General features: G+C 37.8%; 1 protein-coding gene across 8 annotated transcripts in view; it reads left to right on the top strand.

Annotated features, from left to right (window-relative positions):
• Window positions 1–26,056, top strand: part of COP1 (COP1 E3 ubiquitin ligase) — a 261,318-nt gene that overhangs the window by 25,680 nt on the left and 209,582 nt on the right. For 6 of the 8 annotated variants that reach the window (XR_006199155.1, XM_042926463.1, XM_042926462.1 and 3 more), the window contains exons 2-5: window positions 6,057–6,116; window positions 17,142–17,239; window positions 22,725–22,801; window positions 24,026–24,145. Coding sequence is in view for 7 of the 8 variants with exons in the window: in XM_042926463.1 (XP_042782397.1) it covers window positions 6,057–6,116; window positions 17,142–17,239; window positions 22,725–22,801; window positions 24,026–24,145 (355 nt within the window). In the remaining variant the exon portion in view is untranslated. The remainder of the gene's footprint in view (window positions 1–6,056; window positions 6,117–17,141; window positions 17,240–22,724; window positions 22,802–24,025; window positions 24,146–26,056) is intronic. The other 2 variants (XM_042926464.1, XM_042926461.1) reach the window with 1 other exon arrangement.

Genomic DNA, 26,056 nt, shown 5'->3' with positions numbered 1-26,056 from the left:
AATGTCTGGCCTGGCTGCCAGTTCACATCCGTGCTATGCCCGTATTGTGTTTAGGGCTTTGAGCTCGTACTCCTTGATTGCTATAGATTGGCAGAGAGGAGGGTTTCTGAATGGATTGTTTACAGTTTTGCCCAAAACCCACTCTGAATATGTTCTTGCCCCTCAAAATTGGAAAGAGGTAGTGGTGTTTTGTTATTGTTAGAGTCTTTTCTGTGTTCTATTTCCTGTGATACTGCATCCCTTTCTTGGGAAGACGAATGGTTGGTCAGTCCTCATCTTCCTTTATTTTACCTATTTCTAGTAGGAATTCCTTGAAGTTTTTAGTTTGGGTGGACCACTCTTGTCAAGTTTCTATCACTGATACAGATTGTTCCATCATCTCTTTTCATATATTCTGCTATTTATTGAATGTTGCATACCGGGAATTGTACTGAGTACTTCATAGATATTTTGTTAATCAGTACAGTGATTGTGTGATGTAACTGTCATTCCAGTTATACAAATGAGAAAACAAGATTAGGTTTAACACTTGACTCAAAGTTAGAAAGTTGTAGGTCCGAATTTGGTTCAGGTCATGATCTCACAGTTTGTGAGTTCTATCCCCACATTGGGTTCTCTGCTGTCAGTGCAGAGCCACTTCAGATCCTCTGTTCCCCACTTTGTCTATACTTCCCCCGCTTACTCTCTTTAACTCAAAAATAAAAATTAAAAAAAAAAGTTAGCTCTGGTAAAAAGAATGGAAACTTTCTTAATTCACACGTTACTCAGAAGCCATTCCTTAAATACTTCTGTTTAAACTCATCTGATGGTAATTTTTAGGTACTGCATACAACTTTTGGTATTGGAGGAACACACGATAGGACATGCATTGTAGTCCTACTCTCTCTCTTTTTTTAAATAAACTAATGAATGCTAGAGCTCTCTGTGAAATAAACATACTGTAATTTCTTCCAGTTTACAGCTTAAAATCCATGATTCATTTTTCTCATAGCTAATATCTAATCCGTAGCAAACCAAAGATCTGCCTTCAGATTATATCAGAATTTGATCACTTCTCATCACCTTCACTGCTACTACCGTCATTTAATCCAGTGTCATTTCTCAGCTAAATTATTATAAGAGCTTTTAGTTTTACAATTGCTTTCCTTTAGTCTTCTTTCAATGTATAAGGTAGAGTGATCTGGTTTATCACTTTGTCACATTGGGCCATTCTATTCTAAATTGTCCAGTAAATTCTTGTTTTATTCACTGTAAAATCCAAAGTCCTTAACATGTTTCAAGAGAGGTTTTTTTTTTTTTTTTTTTTTTTAATGTGTATTTACTTCTGAGAGAGAGACATACACAGGCAGAGTGCGAGCTGGGGAAGGGCAGAGAGAGAGGGAGACACAGAATCTGAAGTGGGCTCCAGGCTCTTAGCTGTCAGCACAGAGCCTGATGTGGGGCTCAAACCCATGAACTGCGAGATCATGACCTGAGCCAAAGTCGGATGCTTAACTGACTAAGCCACCCAGGTGCCCCCCCCCCCCTTTTAATTTAATTTAATTTAATTTAATTTAATTTAATTTAATTTATTGGTTTTCTTTATATGGCCCCTTATTATTTCTCTGGCCTGATCTTTAGTATTTTCCCACTTGGTTATTCTACTCTACACTGACCACCTTGCTAGTCTGAACATATCAGGTATACTCCTGCCTCAGGGCATTTGTACTTGCTCTTACTTTTTGGTTGCTGTTTTTCCAGATTTCTGTGTAGATTGTTTCCCTCTTACTTTGAAATAGTTACTCAAATGTCAGCTTCTCATTGAGGCTTCTCTTACTATTCTGTCTAACCCAATCTAACATTTCCTATCCTCCTCCCCTGCTTAATTTTTTCCTTATCTTTGTCTCTATCTAACCTTATCATATAAGGTCTACCTTATTTATCTTGTTTATTGTCTGTCTTTCCCACTAGATTATAGAACCATGAGGGGATTTTTGTTTATTTACTTCTTTGCCCTTGGTATCCAGAACAGTGTCTGGTATGTAGTCAGTACCTAATATGTAATTTGTTGAATGTATGAATGTTTAAAAATTTTGGAATTTCTGAGAAAGTATTGATAGGTATTTACAGTTGATTCTTCTACGTGCTGGGGCCAACTTTAAAATGTTCATTGGTGGCACTGATGGAAGTCTGGACTAAGGTCAGTCTCTTAAGACATTCTGCATCTTGCTTCTAAGCCTGAGTTAATGCAGCATAACAGATATGATGGTATTATTGCTTAAATTTATAAACATACTTACTTTGGGAACAGAAAGGTCTTTTTCCCCAAATCTTTTTTTTTTGTTGTTGTTGTTGTTTATTTATTTTGAGAGGGAGCACATGCACGAGTGGGGAGGGGCAGAGAGAGGGAGAGAGAGAGAGAGAGGGAGAGGGAAAGAAATCCCAAGCAGGCTTCATGCTGTCAGTTCAGTGCCTGATAACACATGGCTCAATCTCATGAATCCTGAGATCATGATTTGAGCTGAAATCATGAGTTAGATGCTTAATCGACTGAGCTACCCAGGTGCTCCATTTTTCCCCAAATTTTAAACATGATTTATTAGAAGAGCTGTTTAAAAAGTTGGTATGCGGGGTTGGACTCTTGTTTTCGGCTCAAGTTACCATCTCATGGTTCTTGGGATGGAGACCTGTGTCAGGCTCTATGCTGACAGCACACAGAGCCTGCCTGGGATTTTCTGTCTAACTCTCTCTCTGCCCCTTCCCCCACTTGTGTGCACTTGCTCACTCTCTTTCTCAAGATAAGTAAATAACATTAAAAAAAAAAATTCTGCTCTATGAAACCCACTGTTAAGAAACGGAAGTATTAGCCACAGATTGGGAAAATATATTTGTAAAAGACATATCTCATAAAGAACTTTTATTTAAAATATACAAAGAATTGGGGCGCCTGGGTGGCTCAGTCAGTTAAGCGGCCGACTTCGGCTCAGGTCACGATCTCGCGGTCCATGAGTTCAAGCCCCGCATCAGGCTCTGTGCTGACAGCTCAGAGCCTGGAGCCTGTTTCAGATTCTGTGTCTCCCTCTCTCTGACCCTCCCCCGTTCATGCTCTGTCTCTCTCTGTCTCAAAAATAAACGTTAAAAAAAAATTTTTTTTTAAATAAAAAAATATAAAATATACAAAGAACTCTTAAAAATAATAAGATTTAAAAAATGGACCAAAGACCTCAACAGACACCTCACCAAAAAAGACACATAGTATGGAAACCAATTTGACAATGAATTTCATATTAAAAAAAAAAATACATAGATGGCAAATAAGCATATGAAAAGATGCTCTACATCATATGTCATCAGGGAAATGCAAATCAAAACCACAAGGTGTCACTATATACCTATTAGAATGGCTAAAACTTAGAGGACTGACAACACCAAATGCGAGGAGGTTATAGAGCAACAGGAGCTCTTATTCTTTGCTGGTAGGAATGAAAAAATGGTGTAGCCACTTTGGAAGACAGTTGGGTGATTTCTTATAAAACTAAACATATTCTTGCCGTATAATTTAACTAGGCACCCATTGATATTTACCCAAAGGAGTTAAAAGCTTATGTAGACACAAAAACCTGCACTTGAATGCTTATAACAGCTATATTTATAGATGCCAAATCTGGGATGCAACCAAGATGTCCTTCAGTAGATGAATGGATAAGTAAACTGTGGTACGTCCAGACAGTGGAATATTATTCAGCGTTAAAAAGAAATGAGCTATCAAACCTTGAAAAGACGTGGAGAAATCCGAAAGCCATATTACAAAGCAGAAGAAGCCAATCTGAAAACGCTACAATACTATATGATCCCAAATATGATATTCTGGAACAGACAAAACTGTGGAGGCAAGATAAAGATCAGTGATTGTGGATGAGGAGAGAGAGATGAATAGGCAGAGCAAAGAGGATTTTTAGGAGAGTGAGAAATAATCTGTATTATAATGATGAATATATGTCATTATACTTGTGTTCAAACCCATAGAATGTACAACATGAAGAGTGAACCATAAGGTAAACTGTGGACTTTGTTGATTTTGATGTGTCAGTTTAAATTCATCCCCGGGGGGCTGGTGGTGGGGGGTGGGGGGAGCGTACTATTCTGGTGAGTGATGTTGATAATGGCAAAGGCTGTGCATGTGTTTGGGTCAGAGAATATATGGCAAATCTCTGTACCTACCTGTTAATTTTGTTACAAACCTAAAACTGCTAAAAAAAAAAAAAAAAATAAAGTCTTTAAAAAAAGGAGAGGGCATAAACGTACCTTCCACTCTGGGTTTTGAGCCTTAAGACATCTGCCTCAGCCGCCAGTGACCAACTGTACTTGTGAAGTAAAATCTGTCCTTTCCACATCTGCTCTTCAAAACCCTTCATCCACAACTGGGATCAGCCTACACAGTGCATCCACACGCTCTTGGGAGGAACCCCCAAACCTGTTTTCTTAACTCCATCAAACAGGAGCAAGATGGACTTGGTTTCAAAAGAGAAATGACCAAATCCCCGCATTTAGGAGAGCTCTTTTTTCTCATTCTAGCAGAGAGGCTGACAAAACCAGTGCCATTTAAGCCAACACACTGTATGTGGTGAAACTCTGAGCAGGTGCAATGTTCTGATTTTATAACTTTTTTTTAATATGGTTTCACATTCTTTTTAAAAAAAAAATTTTTTTTTTTACGTTTATTTATTTTTGAGACAGAGAGAGAGAGAGTATGAACGGGGGAGGGGCAGAGAGAGAGGGAGACACAGAATCGGAAGCAGGCTCCAGGCTCTGGGCCATCAGCCCAGAGCCCGACACGGGGCTCGAACTCACGGACCGCGAGATTGTGACCTGAGCCGAAGTCGGATGCTCAACCAACTGAGCCACCCAGGCGCCCCTATATGGTTTCACATTCTAAGATAGTAGTTATGCCCAGGAAATTTTTCTTGAAGAAGTGGGTGAATTTTCATTTTATAATTTAAATGTCATGTATTGTCAGTAGGGATCTGATTTGTATGCCAGTAACAGAAAACTTGATAAATACTGCCTTAAACAAGTGAGAATTTACTTTTCTTATGTACTGTGAAGTCCAGAGATAGGCAATCCATAGATGATGAGATTGCTCAAGGATGTCATCAAGGAACAGTATCCTATTTTTCTAGCTTACCATTTTTTGTCTTCTTGGTCAGAAGATGGCTGTTGTATCTCTAGAGACGTTATCAGAGGTTTCGGAAGGAAAAAGAGGCAAGGATAAAGGGACATCTCATTTTACAAGACTTCATCTTTTTCTGGTAGATAGTGGCCTCTCAGATTGATAACTACCTTTTGTTAGCCAGAACTCTGTGGTTATGTTGGTACGACTTGGTATTTAACTTGCAGTATCCGGAATTAATATAGAATAGTGGAGTGGTTAAGAGCATGGAGCTAAGTTTGAAAATTGTTACTTCCTAACTGTATGACGTCAACATCTTTGTGCCTTGATTTCCTCATTAAATAGGTCTAGTAGTATGTACCTACCAACACTTTTGTTGAAAAAATTACGAGTTAATATTATTTTAATGGATACCATTTGTACTTTGTAAGTATTAGCTATAATTACCATCTTCCTCATCTAGAAGAGTTATTGATAATGGAATTGTAAGTTTGCCACTCAGGAAACTAGTGGTTTTTTTTTTTTTTTTTTTGAAATAGGAAGTAAAACAGCATTTGAGTTAGGTGCTTTTGAGTATAGGGATGATTGTGAATGGTAGTAGAACTCCTAAGGACTCTTGTGACTGCATTGCATTATTAAAAATTAAAAAGTATTGGGGCCATTTTAATTTACTCATTTAATTGCACTTAGATCTTGGTGACTTAGACCTATCTTGAACAAATTGTCATTTTACCACCAATCCCTTAAAGTACCTTCAACTCAACAGAAATTCTGTTTCATTGATAGAATGTTTGAAGTCTTAGCTATATATTGAAATACGATTTTGTTGGTATTGTTACTAGCCTTGTCAATTTGTAATCACTCTGCTGGAAAAAATGTGTCAATTATTTTCCTATTTTCTTTTTAGCCCTATCTGCTTTGATATGATTGAGGAAGCATACATGACGAAATGTGGCCACAGCTTTTGGTAAGATGATTTCATTTAGCAAAATTGTCTTGATTTTTAACTTGTGTGTAAATGTAGCCAGCAAGAAGTTATGTTTTTAAAATAATTTTGGTTATTTTGTAATTTCTTTGATTGATATATTTTTACAGGTTCAACAGCTCAAGTCAGTAAGCATATGGTTGGTGCATAATTTTTGTGAAATTTACTATTCGTAAATTTCACTATTTGTAATTGTGAAATTATTATTTCACAACTTTACTATTTACAAATTTACTATTTGTAATTGCGAAATTTACTATTGCCCTTATAGATGGATTTTAAGACTTTTGGGTTGATTGCTACAGAGCTTTGATTACCGTTTTAGAAAATTGGGGTTGTTGGATAATTAGGTTGAAGCATGAAGCACCTTTAACTCATTTTGGGGATAGGTGTGAGGCCCAGGAAAGGAGGTTAGAAAGTCATTCGAAAAGGATCTAGGGGATTAAAAAGATCTGTGTTTTCTATTTTAACATTTTACTCAGTGTTATCTTTAGTTGCTTTGTCTTGTATATATGTCACATTCATCTGTATATTGAAAAAAGTTTTAGTGGGGGTAAAATACACATAACATAAATTTTACCATCTCAACCATTTTTAAGTTGAGTACTGTTAAGTTTGTTCACATTGTTGTGCAATTAATCTCCAGAACTTTGTTATTTTGCAAAGCTGAAACTATACCCTTACTTGAAGGGTTTCTCCCCTTCCCCTACCTAGCCTCTGTCAGTCACCATTTTACTTTGTTTCTGTGAATTTGACTATTCTAGATACTTCATGTAAGTGGCATCAAATAGTATTTGTATTTTTGTGACTTGCTTATTTCACCTAGCATCATGTCCTCAAGTTTCATCCTTGTAGTATATGTCAGTTTCCTCTCTTTTTAAGGCTGAATAGTATTCCATTGTGTGTATATATTATATTTTATTTGTTTATTCATCTGTCTGTTAATGAACACTTGATTGCCTTCACCCTCTAATTCTTGTTAAGAGTGGTGCTTTGAACATTGGTATATAAATATCTCCTTGAGATCCTGGTTTCAGTTCTTTTGGGTATATACCCAGAAACAGAATTACTGTATCATTGGGTAGTTCTGTGTTTAATTTTTTGAGGAACCTCCATACTGTTTTCCATAGCTGCTATACCATTTTATATTTCCCCTAGCAGTACACAAGAGTTCCAATTTTTCAACGTTCTAGCCAACACTTGTCATTTCTGTTTTTTTTTTTTCTTTAACAGTAGCTATCCTAATGGGTATGTAATCTGTGTATGTTTAATTCCTTTTACTTATTTTTTCGTGTAAAAATTTTTTTTTTAATGTTTGTTTATTTTTGGGGGGGAGGGGCAGAGAGAGAGAGGGAGACACAGAATCTGAAGCAGGCTACAGGCTTTGAGCTGTCAGCACAGAGCCCGATGTGGGGCTTGAACTCAAGATCCATGAGATCATGACCTGAGCTAAAGGTCTAACTGAATGAGCCACCCAGGCGGCCCTTTTATGTGCTTTTTTGATTGGAGATGGTGTATTCTATTTCTAGTCAATCATCTCCATAAATTTATGCTGTTGATGTAATATTTTTGGCTTAGTATTTCTGCTGTGTTCTAATAGTCCCTGTATTCTAATTCATGTTGAAGTTAGACTCCTGATTTTATTCTGAAATAGAGTACAGTATCTGGTATATTGATATTCATTAGTCAGGGTGTCATTTTGTAAGTACTTTAGGTTGATTGGGAGCATGATGCATCACTGATAGGTGAATCCAATCTGCCAGTCATTTAAAAAGAAGTTTAGAATAAAAATAGCTTTCTTGGCTTGGACGGTTTTTTATTAAAATACAAGTTACTAAAATAGGCCATATGTACTCTTGGTTAAAAAACAACTTTTATTGTCCAGAAAGATGTACATGAAATGTAAATGTCACCATTTTTCAAGCCTTATTTGTATACCTTCTCGTAAGTTATCACCAGTAAGGAGTGATGGTGTATTCTTTCAGAATTTTTTTTTGCCGGTTTTTAAATAAAGGCCATCTTTCCTTAAATAGTTTTGATTTCCTGGTATATCATTGCATTGACATTATTACCGTTCATGAATCACTTTCTGCGCTATATTGCTACTGAAATTCTGGTCACATGTGTCTTGCTTTTAGGTTGATACATGTATGGTCTTAGTCTTTTAAGGCTGATTGTTTAACAGTAGTGTTTTCTTTGGTTCATTAATTGATCCAGCACTGTAGCATTCCATACAAAACCATGTATGTCCCTTCGGGACTTTGGGGTTTCATTTCTGGAAAATTGGATGATTCAGATTAGGCTTTCTCAACCTTTGGTAGTATTGATATATTGGACTGGATAATTCCTTGTTGTGGCTGATTACCCTGGGTATTGTTGATTGTTTAGCATTATCCTGGCCTCTACCCAGTAGCAGTCCCTTTTCCCACAAGTGTGACAACCAAAAATGTCTCCAGACATTGTCAGATATCATGTAAGGGACAAAATTGCCCTCAGGTGAAACTACTGATACAGAGCTAAAACACCAGGGTCTTGAAGTTGGTAAACCAGGATTCTGGTTCTGGCTCTAAAACTTACCTTTGTCTGGTGACTCAACCTGTCTCTTCTGCTGCTGCTCTCCTTCTTCCCCCTTCTCTTCCTACTGCTTCACCTCCTTTTCTTTCATAGTGTTGAAGGTGTGACGTTTGATCCAAATTATAAACTGAGGACTTAGGGGTGCCTGGGTGGCTCAGTTGGTTAAGGGTCAGACTTTGGTTCAGGTCATGATCTCAGCGGTGAGTTCGAGTCCCGTGTTGGGCTCTGTGCTGACAGCTCAGGGCCTGGATCCTGCCTCAGATTCTGTCTCCTCTCTCTCTACCCCACCCTGCTTGCACACTGTCTCTCTCTATCTCTCTCAAAAATAAATTAACATTGGGGTATCTGGGTGGCTCAGTTGGTTAAGCACCCGACTTTTGCTCAGGTCATAAAAAAAATAAAATGAGGATTTAATTTTTCCTAACTGCCCTCCTCTTTTATATTTCCTGTGGTATATCTTTATGTGTGTGTGTGTGTTTAAATTTCTTTTTCTTTTTCTTTTTCTTTTTTTTTTTACCATTTTACTTTATTTTTTAAAATTTACATCCAAATTAGTTAGCATATAGTGCAACAGTGATTTCAGCTGTAGATTCCTTAATGCTCCTTACCCATTCAGCCCATCCCCCCTCCCACAACCCCTCCAGTAACCCTCTGGTCTCCATATTTAAGGGTCTCTTATGTTTTTGTCCCCCTCCCTGTTTTTATATTATTTTTGCTTCCCTTATGTTCATCTGTTTTGTATCTTAAGTCCTCATATGAGTGAAGTCATATGATATTTGTCTTTCTCTGACTAATTTCACTTAGCATATTACCCTCTAGTTCCATCCACGTAGTTGCAAATGGCAAGATTTCATTCTTTTTGATTGCCATGTAATACACTATTGTATATATATACCACATCTTCTTTATCCATTTATCCACCGATGGACATTTGGGCTCTTTCCATACTTTGGCTGTTGTTGATAGTGCTGCTGTAAACATTGGGGTGCACGTGTCCCTTTGAAACAGCGTACCTGTATCCCTTGGATAAATACCTAGTAGTGCAATTCCTGGGTTGTAGGGTAGTTCTGTTTTTAATTTTTTGAGGAACCTCCATACTGTTTTCTAGAGTGGCTGCACCAGCTTGCATTCCCACCAACAATGCAAAAGAAATCCTCTTTCTCCGCATCCTCACCAACATGTTGTTGCCTGAGTTGTTAATGTTAGTCATCCTGACGGGTGTGAGGTGGTATCTCATTGTGGTTTTGATTTGTATTTCGCTGATGATGAGTGAAGTTGAGCATTTTTTCATGTGTCATTTGGCCATCTGGATGTCTTCTTTGGAGAAGTATCTATTCATGTCTTTTGCCCATTTCTTCACTGGATTATCTGTTTTTTGGGTGTTGAGTTTGATAAGTTTTCTATAGATTTTGGATACTAACTCTTTATCTGATATGTCATTTGCAAATATCTTCTCCCGTTCTGTCGATTGCCTTTAAGTTTTGCTGATGGTTTCCTTCGCTGTGCGGAAGGTTTTTATTTTGATGAGGTCCCAATAGTTCATTTTTGCTTTTGTTTCCCTTGCCTCCGGAGATGTGTTGAGTAAGAAGTTGCTGAGGCCGAGGTCAAAGAGGTTTTTGCCTGCTTTCTCCTCGAGGATTTTGATGGCTTCCTGTCTTACGGCCTTCATCCAGTTTGAGTTTATTTTTATGTATGGTGTAAGAAACTGGTCCAGGTTCATTTTTCTGCATGTCGCTGTCCAGTTTTTGCTGTGGCATTTTAAAAGGACGTTGCAGAGTCTGCTAAATCGGTACAATAATTCACTAAGTTGTAAAGTGTAATAAATTACTGATTGACTTTATAATTAAATAAACCTGGCCTTTTCATTGAGTCCTATAATCTTCATGGTGTGTCCTTACATCATTGTTGGAAAACCCCATTGATTTCGTAAGTATCTGTTTTTCCCTTCAAATAAAAATAGTTTTAAGTTTAGATCCTTGTTATAACTCAAGTTCTGTTGTAACCTGATATGAAGGTGTTTTAAAATACCTACCAGAGAACAGGTTTTGGTAGAATAGAGACTATAAGGTTGGCAGGAACTAGGAAACTTGGAGGCCGGCAGTCCTGTTGTCAGGGTTACAAAACTGTAAGGCATTTTGTACTTTTGTTTAACTTTTTAAATTTTTTTTATTTTTGAGAGAGAGAGAGAGAGAGAGACAGAGCATGAACGGGGGAGGGTCAGAGAGAGAGGGAGACACAGAATCTGAAACAGGCTCCAGGCTCCGAGCTGTCAGCACAGAGCCTGACGCGGGGCTCGAACTCACGGACTGTGAGATCATGACCTGAGCCGAAGTCGGCCGCTTAACCAACTGAGCCACCCAGGCACCCCTGTACTTTTGTTTAAAGCAAAAGCTCATTATTTATCCTATTCTATCATGTAATGCGGTGGAACTTCAATCATTAACAGTAGCCTGTTGGATCAACTCCTTGCTAACTTAACCTTGGCTGGTAATCTGGAGCCAAGCGGTATTGCTGTTTCCAGACTTCACCCAAATTATTAACACTAAATCAGATTGGACCATATGAACTGTTTATCCTTTATCCCACTTATAAATGGTAACTCTTTCCTAGTAACAGGATGGAGACACTATTCCCGCTTGACAGTCAGTCTGTTATTAGCTGTTGTCTAACCAAACTTAATTGTATAATGAAAGAAATCTGGCTTCTTTGTGATGTAGAGATAAGGTTTGCTCTTTTTCTTTGGTGCCTCCAGCTTGTCCTCTGCATTTTGCTTCTCAGACCTCATGTCTACCAAGTTCTGATTTACTGTTTCATTTCATTACAAAGTAATTATAATAGCATTTCTCAGTGTTGTCATCTTTCAGCATATCTGCTTGTCTTTTGAGACTTTTGACTAATCCATCATTTTGCATCTTCTTGTTAGTCTTTTTTGTTTTTTCTCATTTTATTTATTATTTAAAAAAATTTTTTTAATGTTTATTTTTGAGAGAGAGAGAGAGAGAGAGCACGTGTGTGCATGTAGGTGGGGGAGGGGCAGAGAGAGAGGGAGACACAGAATCTGGCACAGGCTCTAGGCTCTGAGCTGTCAGCACAGAGCCCTACATGGGGCTCGAATTCATGGACCATGAGATCATGACCTGAGCTGAAGTTGGGTGCTTAACCGACTGAGCCACCCAGGTGCCTCTCATTTTAGAGAAAGAGAGAGTGGGGGAGGGGGCAGAGGGAGAGAGAGAGGATCTTAAGCAGGTTCCATGCTCAGTGTGGAGCCTGATGTGGGGCTCCATCCCCATGATCTTGGGATCATGACCTAAGCCGGAATCAAAAGAGTCAGACACTCCACTGGCTGAGCCACCCAGGTGCTCCTACTCTTTCTTTATACCTGGTTATTATATATGACGACTGGTACTGATTTGTCCTTGCTGTTTTTATAGTCCCCCCCCCCCCCTTTTTTTTTGAGAATTTTCTGATTATTCGTAGAATAACAGAATTATTAAAAAATTACTCTGATTTTTTTTCTGTATGTACTCATCCCTATTTACAGAGAGAAAAAGATATTTATGATAAGGGCTCCATTTATCCTAGTGTCTACAATTACTTACAGAAAAATGAAGAGAAACCAGAAAGTTTTTGTGTGTTAGGGGTAGATGAATAGAGGGTTTGAGAAAACATTTGAAGAGGTCTTTGTATGGTTAAAGAGGCATAGTTTTCTGTACATTAGAGGCTGTTCCCAAATAAAAATTATGCTCCAAAAGTTTAAAAAAACAAGTATATTTATATCTTATAGATAGGTATATACTTAATAAATAGTAATCATACATCTATAGAGAAATGCTCATTTTATTAGACAAAAAAAATTTTTAATATTTATTTTTGAGAGACAGAGAGAGACAGCATGAGCAGGGGAAGGGCAGAGAGAGAGGGAAACCCAGAATCAGAAGCAGGCTCCAGGCTCTGAGCTGTCAGCACAGAGCCCGATGTGGGGCTCAAACCCACAAACCATGAGATCATGACCTGAGCTGAAGTCAGATGTTTCACTGACTGAGCCACTCAGGCGCCCCGAGAAATACTCATTTTAAAAAAGAATTACTAAAGTATAGTTGACATTGTTATATTAGTTTCATGTGTGCAACATAGTGATTCAATAATTCTCTACATTACTCAGTACTCACCACAATAAGTGTAGTTACCAGCTGTCATCATACAATGTTATTATAATGTTATGACTGTATTCCCTATGCTGTTCTTTTCATCTCCATGACTTACTTATTTTATTACTGGAGGTTTGTACCTTTGAATCCTCTTCACCTATTTTGCCCATCCCTCTCCCTTCTGGCAACTACCAGTTTGTTCTTTGTATTTATAGGAGTCTGTTTCTGTTTGTTTGATTGTTTGTTCTTTGGTTTTGTTTTTTAGATTCCACATATAAGTGCAATCATGTCGTATTTCTCTTTCTTTGATTTAATTCACTTAGTATAAAATCCTCTGGGTCTATCCATGTTGTTGCAAAGGGCAAAACTTCAAAATACTCATTCTTCATTATCAGAAATACACTTAGTAGAGGACATAGACACCCATTTATATCAGCACACCCTAGCACGGAATTAATTAGTTAATTATAGTTTATTTTTGCGAGAGAAACAGAATGAGAGAGAGAGACGGAGTACAAGCAGGGGAGGGCAGAGAGAGGGGGAGACACAGAATCCCAAGAAGGCTCAAGGCTCTAGCTGTCAGCACAGAGCCTGATTCGAGGCTCGAAGCCACCAACTGCAAGATCATGACCTGAGCTGATGTTGGACACTTAACTTACTGAGCCGCCCAGTTGCCCCAGTTTATATTTTAGAGAGTGAGAGCATGAGCGGGGCAGAGGGGCAGAGGGAGAGAGAAAGAGAATACCCTAAGCAAGCTCCACGCTCAGTGGGAAGCTCAGTGTAGGGGTCCATCCTACAATTGGATGTCCACGAGTTGGATGCTTAACCGATTGAGCCACCTAGGTGCCCCCTGAATCATCATCATCATCATCATCATCATAATTATTATTTTAAATGTTTTTGAGAGAGAGAGTGGGGGAGGGGCAGAGAGAGAGGGGGATAGAGGATCTGAAATGGGCTCGGCACTGACAGCAGAGAGCCCGATGTGGTGCTTGAACTTACAAACTGTGAGATTCTGACCTGAGCCGAAGTCAGATGCTTGAGTGACTGAGCCACCCATGCGCTCTCTGAATTCTTATTTTTAACAGTTGCAGTGTGAGTAGCTTTTGAAAACTTCTCAGGTAGACCCAGGTATATATCCTTCTATCCTCCCTATTTTGATCACTAGTCTAGATACTTATGCTTCTTTTGGATTCCAAAATACTGCATCTGTGCTGGTGATGGCGAAGTAGAGTTAGTTTTTTCATGCATTCAGTATTTATTTAGTTCCAACTCTAAGAGGATATTGTGCTAGACATTGAAGGGACAGATGGATTAAAACAAAATTTTGCTTTTAATGAATAAATAGTACAAACACACACACACACACAGATAAGTACAAAATAAGATAGTTACTGTTTCTCAGAGTAGGGCAGGTCCACCTGGGGTGGTAGTGAGGCAGTATATGCTATATGGTAAACTTGATTCATTTTGTTGTCGTGTCAGCTTATACTGTGGTATGTAATTTGATGCATTTTCGTTTTATAGCATAGATGGATATTTTCAGTGCAGTGTGGAAAAGTTGGTTGAACTTTTGTTTCTGAGGTCAGTTCCTTCTGGCTGTGTCCTAGTCTGGTTTTTCTTCTAGGAGTGTGGTAGTAAACCTACTAACAAGGGACAGGATTAGGATGCTGAAGAGAGGAGAGGAGGACATTCTGTTGGATTCTGGGATAATTTCAGGAATATTGACAACCTCTTTCACTGGGTTAACAACTTAGCTTGTTCTACTTGTCATATTTGCTCATTTCTATCATTTGGTAAAACCCAAAATGGACTTCTGCTTATCTGTCAACCCCTTATCTCGTCTTTAATACCTTCCCAGATACTCTACTTCATGACTTGGTTTTTTTCAACTTGCAGATTTTTTTAAGAGTTAAATCTTGTCATGTGGGAATATTTTCTGGTAATATTAACTCATTTCTGTTTTCCCTAAGCAGACTATAAATGTTTTCATGTTGTGAACATGGAATCTTAATATATTGTAATTGCATATTTGCTTTATGCTTCTAAACATTTAGCATATTATTTCTTTCATTGCAATTTCCATGTGGGAAACTTTCTGGCAGATATGCAGCCTGTCTTGTGCTAATACAGTAATCCTAGCCTTGTCATAGTTGCAAGAGGTGATATTATTTCTGGAATACTGTGCATATTATTTAATATGTATTTGAGTGCCTCTTATGTGCCAGCCGTTTACGCTGATCTTTAGGTCCTTGTGTTGGGCCTAAGACCACTGCTACATTAATTCCCTAGGATGTCTTCTTTTTACTTATCTTGGAAGTAATAAATGTGAGATGAGAAAGTAGTTGATAATTAGAACAGAGAAACCTAATGGATGTAGGTTTCTGTTTTGATAAGGTAGAGTAAAGTAAGATATAAAAATTAAAAATTTATAGTAATGTGAATACAGAATAAAAGAGGTGCTATCTTTTTAGGAATCATCTTTCTAATCACCCTTAGAATTTCTTACAAATAATTTTTTTCTGATGGTTAGAAACAGTATTGTTTTACTATAGACACTTGTAAACATCTACAAAGAAAAAAATTCCTATAATTATATGATCCAGAGGCATATATTATTAACACAATGATGAATGTCTTTTTTGGTTTATTTTAAATGTACACATATTCAGTTTTTAAAAATAGAAATGAGATTGTACTGTATGCACTATGTTAGAGATTTTTAGTCAGTACAAACTGATATAGTAACTTCTGTTAAAAATTTTTTTTCATATTTATTTATTTTTGAGAATCAGAGAGAGACAGAGCACAAGTGGGGGAAGGGCAGAGAGAGAAGGAGACACAGAATCCGAAGCAGCTCCAGGCTCCGAGCTGTCAGCACAGAGCCCGATGTGGGGCTCGAACTCATAAACTGTGAGATCATGACCTGAGCCGAAGTTGGACACTTAACCAACTGAGCCACCGAGGTGCCCCTAGTGAATTTTTTTTCACGTCAGTTTGATATTTCTCTGTGGTTTAGTAGAGCAGTATTTAAAAAGTGTATTATAATAAGACAATTGTAAAAAGTCAAACATTACAGAAATGTATAATGTAAGGAAGGAAAAATTTCTTGTAATCTTATTTCTCTAGGTATAAATATTAATAGTTATTAGATTATTTTTCATGGCATATTATGTATTGCAATGTGGTTTTTTTCATATGTATTGCATTGGATTGATGTTTACAAAACTAGTCAATTTAGTCCTAGTGTTTTGGTTGCTTCTAGTTTATTGCTATTTACAGATAATCTTAGACACTTTTCTGTGTATATGCCTCTGCTCATTTCCTTAGGATAAACTCCTAGAAATAAAATCATTACATCAAAGGAAATGTGCAACCGTAAGGTTTTCCATACTCCTTGGCTTCTGGAAATGTGATACTTAGATTTCCTTCATCAGTACACGAGGTTGTTTAACAATTCTTTTCTTCTTTTTTTTTTTTTTTTTTAATGTTTATTTGTTATTGAGAGAGAGACAGAGCGCAAGTAGGGAAGGGGCAGAGAGAGAGAGAGGGAGACACAGAATCTGAAGCAGGCTCCAGGCTCTGAGCTGTTGGCACAGGGCAGAGAACCCAACGTGGGGCTTGAACTCACAAACCGTGAGATCATGACCTGAACCAAAGTCGGACACTCAACCGACTGAGCCACCCAGGCGCCTCAAGGTTGTTTATATTTACATGTGCTCCTTAACTTTGACCATATTTTCTTTATTTTTCCATTCTGTTTGGTAAAAACTAATATATAATTTAAAATCAATTTTTTTATTCTACTGAAGGTGGTGATTTTCTCATGCTTATTCACTACTTATTGACTAATGTTTCTTACTGATTTTTATGTTTTTCTCTTATTTTCTTTTTTTATTTGAATGTGCTCTTTTTGTATTAAGGTTATCAGCACTCCAAGAACATGAATGGTTTATTTGCTTAACTAAATCATAGGCATTTGCTTTTCTTGGTATTGTTTGTTATATAACATTTAAATTGCATAAACTTGAAAGTTAGTACATTTTTAAACATTCTATATCCAGTAGACTTGTTATTCAAGTTCATTTTTAAACAACTTTTGTGTACTATTATCTAATAAATGCCCTATATGTCTTTATTATGAAAAAATATAAGCTGAAATAAATTTGATAACATTACTTGTTTTAAATGAGAAATAGAAGACTAATAGGCATTATTCTGTGACCAGTTTTATTAATTCTTCACTGATTTAATGAAACCTATTTTATTTTTTTTCTGCTAATAGCTACAAGTGTATTCATCAGAGTTTGGAGGATAATAATAGATGTCCCAAGTGTAACTATGTTGTGGATAATATTGACCATCTGTATCCTAATTTCTTGGGTGAGTCTCTGGAATGATTCTTTACTTGTAAAAATATTTTAGCCCCAAAGTGTTGTTGGCACTAAGTTGTTAGAAAACCGTTTAGAGGTAAAGTGAGTCTCTCTCCTGTCACCTGGGTGCTTTCCTCAGCCTTCCTTGGGTTCTGGTGTATTTTCCATACCGTGTGTTGTCAGTTCTATATTTTAGTATTTTTAATTGTCATAAAAAAAGAAAAATTGACAAAACTCTTATTTCTTACATAGATGGCTGGACAGAATGTAAGGCTAAAGGGGAATGCCAGAGGTCCAGAACAACTGTATCTTTATACAGTGGTGTGCATTCCTGCTGTTTGTGATTCTGGAGCAGAAGTGAGAGTCTGGGGAGGAAAGAACTTGCAGAAGGAACTTAGGAAAAGAAATACTGAGCGGTAGGATACTCTGCAGGACTGTACTTCACGGGCTAGGTTAGGCAGAAGGGAAGTGAAAGTCCTACAAAGCAGAATCCTTTGTCCCTGAACCTGGAAACATGGATTGATGCTGCTATGTGGGTTTCTAGAATCACTTTTCTATCAGTTGTTACAACTTTGGAACACTTCTTTTGGAATGGTTAAATACAGAAAGAAATATAATGTTCTGACAATTTTGGCATTTACTAGGATTTTCAGGCAATATTCTTTAATGAGTCCAAAAGTTATGTGAATTTCTAAATAGAGCACTGTATACTAGAATGGAAGGAATTTTAAAATATAGTACTGTGTTAGTTAGAAAGTGATTTCACGTATTAAGTATATTCTCACATGTATCCAGTGAATAGTGAAGTCACAATTACTGATTTTCTAAGCTAGAAGTTATCTTGGTGATGATTAGGTTTTAACCTTCTCTTTTTATGGATAAATTTTGGTTTTGGATAATAGGAATATTTGTTTTGTTTTATTTGAGAGAGAGAGAGAGAAGAGAGTTGTGTGCACATGGGGGAGAGGAGCAGAAGGAGAGAGAGAGAATCTTTTTTTTCTAAATTTTTATTTTGAGAGACAGAATCGGGGGAGAGGGGCAGAGAGAGAGGGAGAGAGAGAATTCCAAGCAGGTTCTGTGCTTTCAGTGCTAAGCCCAAAGCAGGGCTCGATCCCAAGAACCGTGAGATCATGACCTGAGAGCCTAAAATCGAGTGTCAAAGCTTTACCAGCTGAGCCACTCAGGCGCCCAGTGAGAGACAGGGAGAGAGAGAGAAGGAGAGGGAGGGAGAGGATGTTAAGCAGGTTCCGCGCTCAGCATGGGGCCTGACTTGGGCCTTGATCCCACAACCCTGGGATCATGACCTGAGCTGAAATCAGGAGTTGGACGCTTAACTGACTAGGCCACCCAGGCACCTCTTGCACCTTTTTTATTGATAGGTTACAACCCTTTATTTATTATTTTTTTTATTAAGGTTTTTAAAAAATGTTTGTTTTTGAGAGAGAGAGTGAGAGCAGGGGAGGGGCAGAGAGAGAGGGAGACAGAATCTGAAGCAGGTTCTAGGCTCTGAGCTGTCAGCACAGAGCCTGACATGGGGATTGAACCCATGAACCGCGAGATAATGACCTGAGCCGAAGTTGGATGTTTAACCGACTGAGCCACCCTGGCGCCCCAGGACCCTTCATTTTTATTACTGTGCATTTACTTCATGGGTGAAGAGTTGTGGTAGACATTTTCTATAGCAGTCGTTTTTAAAATTTTTTGTCTGGGTGATCTGTATGAAAATTCTGAAAAATGATGTTCTTCCTTGTACATTGATCCCACGTTTAAAATTCGCATCCTTGGGGTGCCTGGGTGGCTCATTCGGTTAAGCGTCCAACTTTGACTCAGGTCATGATCTCGTGGTTAGTGAGTTTGAGCCCATGTCAGGCTCTGTACTGACAGCTCAGAGCCTGGAGCCTGCTTCATATTCTGTGTCTGCCTCTCTCTCTGCCCCTCCCCCGCTCACACTGTCTCTCAAAAATAAACATTAAAAAAAATAAATAAAATTAGAATCCTGAGTTTTTTTTTTTTTTATGTTTAAGTGGTTGTGAAGGATGTAACTTTAGGAGTATTGTAAATATGGTTATTTAAAGGTAAAACTTTTATCTCTTTATTTTTTAAAGTTTAATTTGAGAGAGAGAGAGAGAGAGAGAGAGAGAGAGACAGAGCACCCCAGTGGGGGAGGGGCAGAGAGAATGGGAAATGGAATCATAGGCAGGCTCTGCGCTGTCACTGCAGAGCCTGATGCAGGGCTCAAAGTCGTGAACTGGGAGATCATGACCTGAGCCGAAGTCAAGAGTCAGATGCTTAACTGACTGAGCCACTCAGGCACCCCAGGATCATCATAGTTTTAAAAAAAATTAATATATAATGGACATATAACATGATGTAAGTTTAAGATTTTTTCTTTTTAAAGTGTAAGTATTGGGAAACTTTGCTTACATAAATAAGTTGATGGGGAGTGAAGGACTTTTGATAACAGTAATGTCACTCAGTTTTTGACCTTGTTCTGAATTAAGAAATTAAGAAAGAAAGCATTTTGATTTATCCTCAGAAAGAAACTTAATGCTCTATTAGTTAACAAGTCCTTTCTTCAATTTTAATGAAAGCAAAGAATTGGAAGCCAAACACTCAAGAAGGATTTGGCCTTCTGGTCATTATCATTATACACTTTTTTGTCAAGACCTTGATTTTGCCTTTCCTGCCCTAAACACTACACTGTTAGACCCTTTTTCTTCTGACTTTCCTTCCCCCATCTCTTCTTCTACCTTTAATAGCATTCCATTTAATTGCCTCCTTCTACCTTTCCTCCTCCAACACATTCACTATTCTTTCCATCCTACTTGCTCTTGAGAGCTTGCTTTCTCCTGTCACTGAGAGGCTCTTGTGAGGTGAAGTCTTCCTGTCCCTGTCCCGACCTATTGCCCCATCTGTTGCTGTCTTCCACTACTGCCAAGACTTGCTCTCTGGCTCCCCCTATCCATCCATGGTGTGAAAGCTCTCTCCAGCTTCCTGCCTCATCTCTCCCCTCTGTATATAAAATTTGTAAATTGAATTTTCTTACCTCCTTTATGAATGACTTTATTATTCTTTGAAGGGACAACATCAGTGTTACATTTAAAATCCTTACTTGAAAGGAAAGTAAATAACTAAGAAGGGCACTTGTGATGAGCACTGGGTGTTGTATGTAAGTGATGAATGACTAGAATCTATCCCTGAAACCAATATTGCACTGTATGTTAACTTAAATTTAAATTAAGAAAAGGAAAGAAAAAGTAAATAAAGTATATTAACATCCTTACTACTGCTAAGCAGTGTCCTAAGTGTTTTGTGTAAACCAACTCATTTAATTTTCAGTCTTGTGAGTTGTTGCCCTACTCATTCTTCAGGTGAGGAAACTAAGGCACAGAGAAGTTGAGTAACTTGTGTAAAGTTACACAGTCATATTGGTAGAATTGGAATTTGGTCCTAAGTAGTCAGTCTTAAAAGTGTGCACTTTAACTATACTCTCTTGCTTCTAAAAAGATAGTTGCTAGAATGGAAGTGTTAGCAATAGAAGTGCGTTGTCTGTTCGTAGTACTGTGGCCGTTTTAAGGATCCAGAGAAGTCTAATTATGGATATAGAATATCCTTCAAGTTAAGTGGTATACAAGATTTCTCAGTAAAATGCAATGTAGTATACACACAAAGTATTACAATTTAAGTCACAGTTTTTATTCAAATGGATGATTCTGTTACTGAAACATTAAACTCTTATTCATGTACTTCTCTTTATTCCCACTGCATTATTTCAAGCTTTCCTTTCTCTTCCTGGTTTATAATAGTAACTTTGTGAGATACATCCTGGGCTCTTCAGAATCAGTCTGCCATCTGTCTACATTTCCAGCCTTAGTTTGTAGTCCATTAATCATTAACAGAATCACTATGACCCTGTGTGTCAGCATAGTGATTTTAAGTCATTTTATCTCCTGGTCTTTAATGACTTCCCCCCCTCTTTCTCATACCGTTATCTGAATTCTTTTCCACTTCTTTTTCTGCTTAGTGAATCTCTGTGCATGTTGTGGCCCAATTCTAATGTCACTTTCTATGTGTAGCCTACTCATTTACACTTCGATTCCTCCTTGTCCTGTGTTCCGTGTAAGGCTGTTTCAGCGATAGTACCAATTATCACATTATGTTACAACTCCTGCACCATACACATTTGTCTTCCTACTCAGAGTTGCTTGAGTCTTAGATTGAGTCTTACTTATCATTGAAGTGTGGATTATTAGTGTGGGCTTGATACCTCTCTGGTTTGTTCAGAAATATTAATCGTTAATAAAAAGAAAAAAGAGGGCCCCCTGGGTGGCTCAGTCAGTTGAGCATTGAGTTTGGCTCAGGTCATGATCTCATGGTTTGTGAGTTCGAGCCCCGCATCAGGCTCTGTGCTGTCAGCTCGGAGCATGGAGTCTACTTCCGATTCTGTCTGTCTCTCTCTCTCTCTCTCTCTCTCTGCCCTTCTCCCGCTCGCACTCTCTCTCAAAAATAAATAAAACATTAAAAGAAATTAAAAAAAAGAAATATTAATTGTTGGATTGTGGTATAGTGGGAAATATTAGATAGTTGGATTTATATCCCAATTCTCTTATATCGTATGTGTTACCATGAATGAGTTCCTGATGCTTTCTCTAATTTTCTTATCTCTAAAATGGGGAGAATGACCCATAGGATAATGTCTATAAATTAAAGTGTTAGACTAGTGCTAAACTGGCTTAGTGCTAATTTCTTTTTCTTTATCAGGTTTTTGTTGTTTTTGTTTGTTATTATCAGTTGGCTGTTAAAGACAGAAAAAAAGAATTTGTAGAATTGGTTAATTCAGTGTTTCAGTGATAGTATCAAGTTCTGTCTTTCTGTTCCTCTGTCCCCATTGGTTCTTTGACAAGCCCCCCCCCCGCCCCAAGACTGCAAGATGGCTCGAAGCAGTTCCAGATTTCCAGTCATACTGGGTTGGGGTGGGACCTGGCTTTTCTGAAAGCATATGGCAGCCTGACACTTGGGAGAAAAATTATGTTGTTATTTAAAAAAGAGGGGGGAGGATGGTTTTTGATAGGTAACTGACAGTGTCTGCCTTGATATTTATAAGAAAGTAACAAACAAAAAGAAGAACAAATAAAAATGGTTAGTGCCTACTTCATAGAATCAATCAGGTACCGTGTGGAGGATGGAACGGTCTAATACAGTGAAGAATTGTCTCCCTCCAGGTGCTGATAGTGTCATTGAGATACATACAAGAAAGCATATATTCTAAACAATTCTCCTAAGGCAGTAGTGGTAGTGATAATAGCTGTTGTGGTAGTAGCTGTGGCAAAACTGTTTCAAATTCAATATAAAATGAAAACCTAGCATTTTCTGCTTAGCATCTTTTTAATTTGGGGGCTTTTTAAATTGAGAATTGAACCCATATAAACAGAACACTTAGGTGATGCGTTTAACAATAATCCAAATTGTACTTTTTGTTTTGTTTCTCTTTTCAGTGAATGAGCTCATTCTCAAACAGAACCAAAGATTTGAGGAAAAGAGGTTCAAATTGGACCACTCAGTGAGTAGCACCGTATGTTTCAACTCTTATTACTATTTTTAATAAATTTCAATTTGTTGTTTCTGATGTTTTAAAATTAATTTAAAAAAATTGTTGTTTTTTTTTTTTTTTGAGAGAAAGAGAGTGCGCAAGTGAGCAAGTGGCAGAGAGAGAGAGAGAGAGAAAGAGAGAATCTCAGGAGGGGCAGAGGGAGGGGGGAAGGGAGGGAGGGGGAGAGAGAGAGAGAGAGGGAGAGAGGGAGAGAGAGGGAGGGAGGGAGGGAGAGAGAAAGAAAGAAAGAAGCAGGGCTCACCTGAAACGGGACTCGAGCTCACCCGATGTGGGACTTGAACTCAAGAACCCTGTGAGATCATGACCTGAGCCAGAGTTACATGATTAACAACTGAGCCACCCAGGTGCCATAATATTAATTACATATCAAAGCTTAGTATGTCATTGATTTTTTTTTTAAAGGAAATTTGTTTTAAGTTTATTCTATTTAATAAAGAACTTTGTTAACTGCATTGTCCAAAATTTAGTGATTATCTTTTGAATGGTCTTGTGGGATCACACTGAGTCATGTTGGCTTGTAACACATGACATTTAGAGGATTATGTGGCAGGGTGAAACTGTGGTTGGTAATTTGGAAAAACTATTGGAAGATTCTGAATTTAAGAGGATCAGTCCCAAACTTATTGAGGGAAGTGAGCTGAAATTAATAACTTACCAAGTACAAAGTTGAAAATATGGCTAGACAGATAATTAAAATCCAAGCACTTATTTATTTATTTATAAAAGTTTATTTTGAGGAGGGGGTGGGGCAGAGATTGGGAGAGAGAATCCCAAGCAGGGTCCACACTCCCAGTACAGAACCCAACACAGGGCTTTATCCCATGAACCATGAGATCATGACCTGGGCAGAAATCAAGAGTTGGACAATCGACAGAGCCACCAAGGCGTCCAAAATCCAAGCACTTATTTTGAAGGGAATTCTACTGTTAGCTGTGCCCACTTAATATTTGTCTTGAATATTACTTTTGTATCTGTTACCTAAATTCATTTAAGGGAGAAGTAGTGTTTAATTTAGGATTAGAAGGCTAGGAGCCACTTGCTTGGAAGGAGTAGGTTAGAATATTAAAGTATATTTTTTATATCTGTGTCATAAACATATTAGGAAGTAGCAGTTAAGTATTTGTTTTAGACTCTCTGAAACAATCTTCTTGAAGTTGCTATGGTTCTTCTTTTCTTCATTTTTAGAATGGCCACAGGTGGCAAATATTTCAGGATTTGTTGGGAACTGACCAAGATAACCTTGATTTGGCTAATGTCAACCTCATGTTGGAATTACTAGTGCAGAAGAAGAAACAGCTGGAAGCAGTAAGTGGTAGCTGAACTTTAAAAAATTTTAACTGGTGTTCTTTATTGCATTGAGAAAGATCTAGAAATGCTTAAAAATAATAGGGTAGTGTCTGCCACTTAGTTCATTCAATTTTATTCTGTAAGAGCATGCTCAAGGTATCACTTCTAACAAATTCCCCCTTTCCAAGTAAAAGAAAAGACATGTCTTTTTTTTTTCTTTTTCTTTTTTAAAATATTTATTTATTTTGAGAGAGAGAGAGAGAGCGAGCGAGCAAGCATGAGTGGGGAAGAGGGGCAGAGAGAGAGAGGGACACAGAATCCCAAGCAGGCTCCATGCTCAGTGTGGAGCTCAATGTGGTGCTGGATCCCACCACGACCGTGAGATCATGACCTGAGCCAAAATCAAGAGTCAGATGCCAAACTGACTGAGCCACCCAGGCGCCCTTCTTCTTTTTTTAAAAATTTGTTTACTTTGAGACAGCAAGCAGGGGAGGAGCAAAGAGAGTGGAGGAGAGAGAATCTTAAGCAGGCCCCTTGCTGTCGGCCCAGAGCCCAACGTGGGGCTCAGTCTCATGAACCATGAGATCATGACCTGAGTGGAAAGCAAGAGTCAGACGCTTAACTGACTGAGCCACCCAGGTGCCCCAAGACAAAGTTCTTATATACAACTTACTTGCACTGTCCAGTTTATATTAAGAAAAACTGAGTGATAAGAAAGACGTGAGAAAATACAGTTTCATTTTAATGGAAAACAATTATATTCGTCATTTTTTTCTTATATATTCCTTGCCATATCTTCCCTTCTTCACATATGAGATTTAGAAGAGAAAATAGATACTATTTTTATCTACATAAAATCCTTTCAGCAGGTGTCCATTGGTGGCAGCTGTAGTCTATGGCTTAAATAATTTATAGAAAGATGGGAACTGAAACTATATATATGCTGTTTCATCTAATGAAAGTAAATAATTGTAAAATTGCATTTATTTTATGTAAACATAAGCAATGTAAAATGTGATTTTGCGTGTATTAGTCAAGAATGGAATACGATCCATTAGGAGCAACTCGCACCTTAGCAGGAGCAGAGTCCCCGTCACCTAGCTTAAATGAAAAGGAGGGGTAAAGTAAGTGAGTGAGTAGCTGACATACATGAAAAGGAAGAGTTTAACAACCAAATATGGGGAAGATTGGGACCATAGCTTCTCTGGAGACTATAAGGAAATGAGATCAGTCACTTGAATGTTGTTGGATCTTTGGTGCTTCTCATGTCTGTTTCTTTGGGACAGGTCTGATTTCCTTTTCTCAGATTCTTATCACATGGTGGGTAATATAGTCACTTGTATTTTCTTCATTTGTATTTATGTTTTGAAAGAAAAGGGGGCTTTCCTTTCCAGTTTCAGTTTAAAAAATTCTGTGGGTGGATTGTTTATTAACATAGCTTAGATCTGGATTGCATCTGATAGAATGGGAGTCTTTTAGTAGGACGAGGGAATAGCTGAGGTTGTGCTTACCAGAATGGTTCTCCCATGCTGTGTCTTTTTGGGGGACAGGACTGGCAGGAATTTCTCCTGTGTTTTTAGAAGAGGAGGCTTTATCTTTTATTTATTTATTTATTTTCTTTTAGTTTTATTGAGATATGATTGACATATAACACTGTATAAGCTTAAGGTATACAGCATAATGTCTTGACATACATGTATTGTGCAGTGATTACCACAGTAAGTTTAGTAACATCCATTATCTCATGTAGATACAGGAGAAATAAAGAAGAGAAAAAAAAGGAAAAAAAAGGGTTTTTTTTGCGATGAAAATTTTTAGGATTTACTCTTTTAGCAGTTTTCAAATACACCATACAGTGGTGTTGACCGTAGTCATCATGTTGTATTTTACATCCTCAGTACTTATTTATCTTATAACTGGAAGTTTGTA

Source organism: Panthera leo, chromosome F3 (assembly GCF_018350215.1).
Source record: "Panthera leo isolate Ple1 chromosome F3, P.leo_Ple1_pat1.1, whole genome shotgun sequence".
Lineage (NCBI taxonomy): Eukaryota > Metazoa > Chordata > Mammalia > Carnivora > Felidae > Panthera > Panthera leo.
Note: the sequence above shows the minus strand (reverse complement) of the source record. Positions and strands in the feature narration are given on the sequence as shown.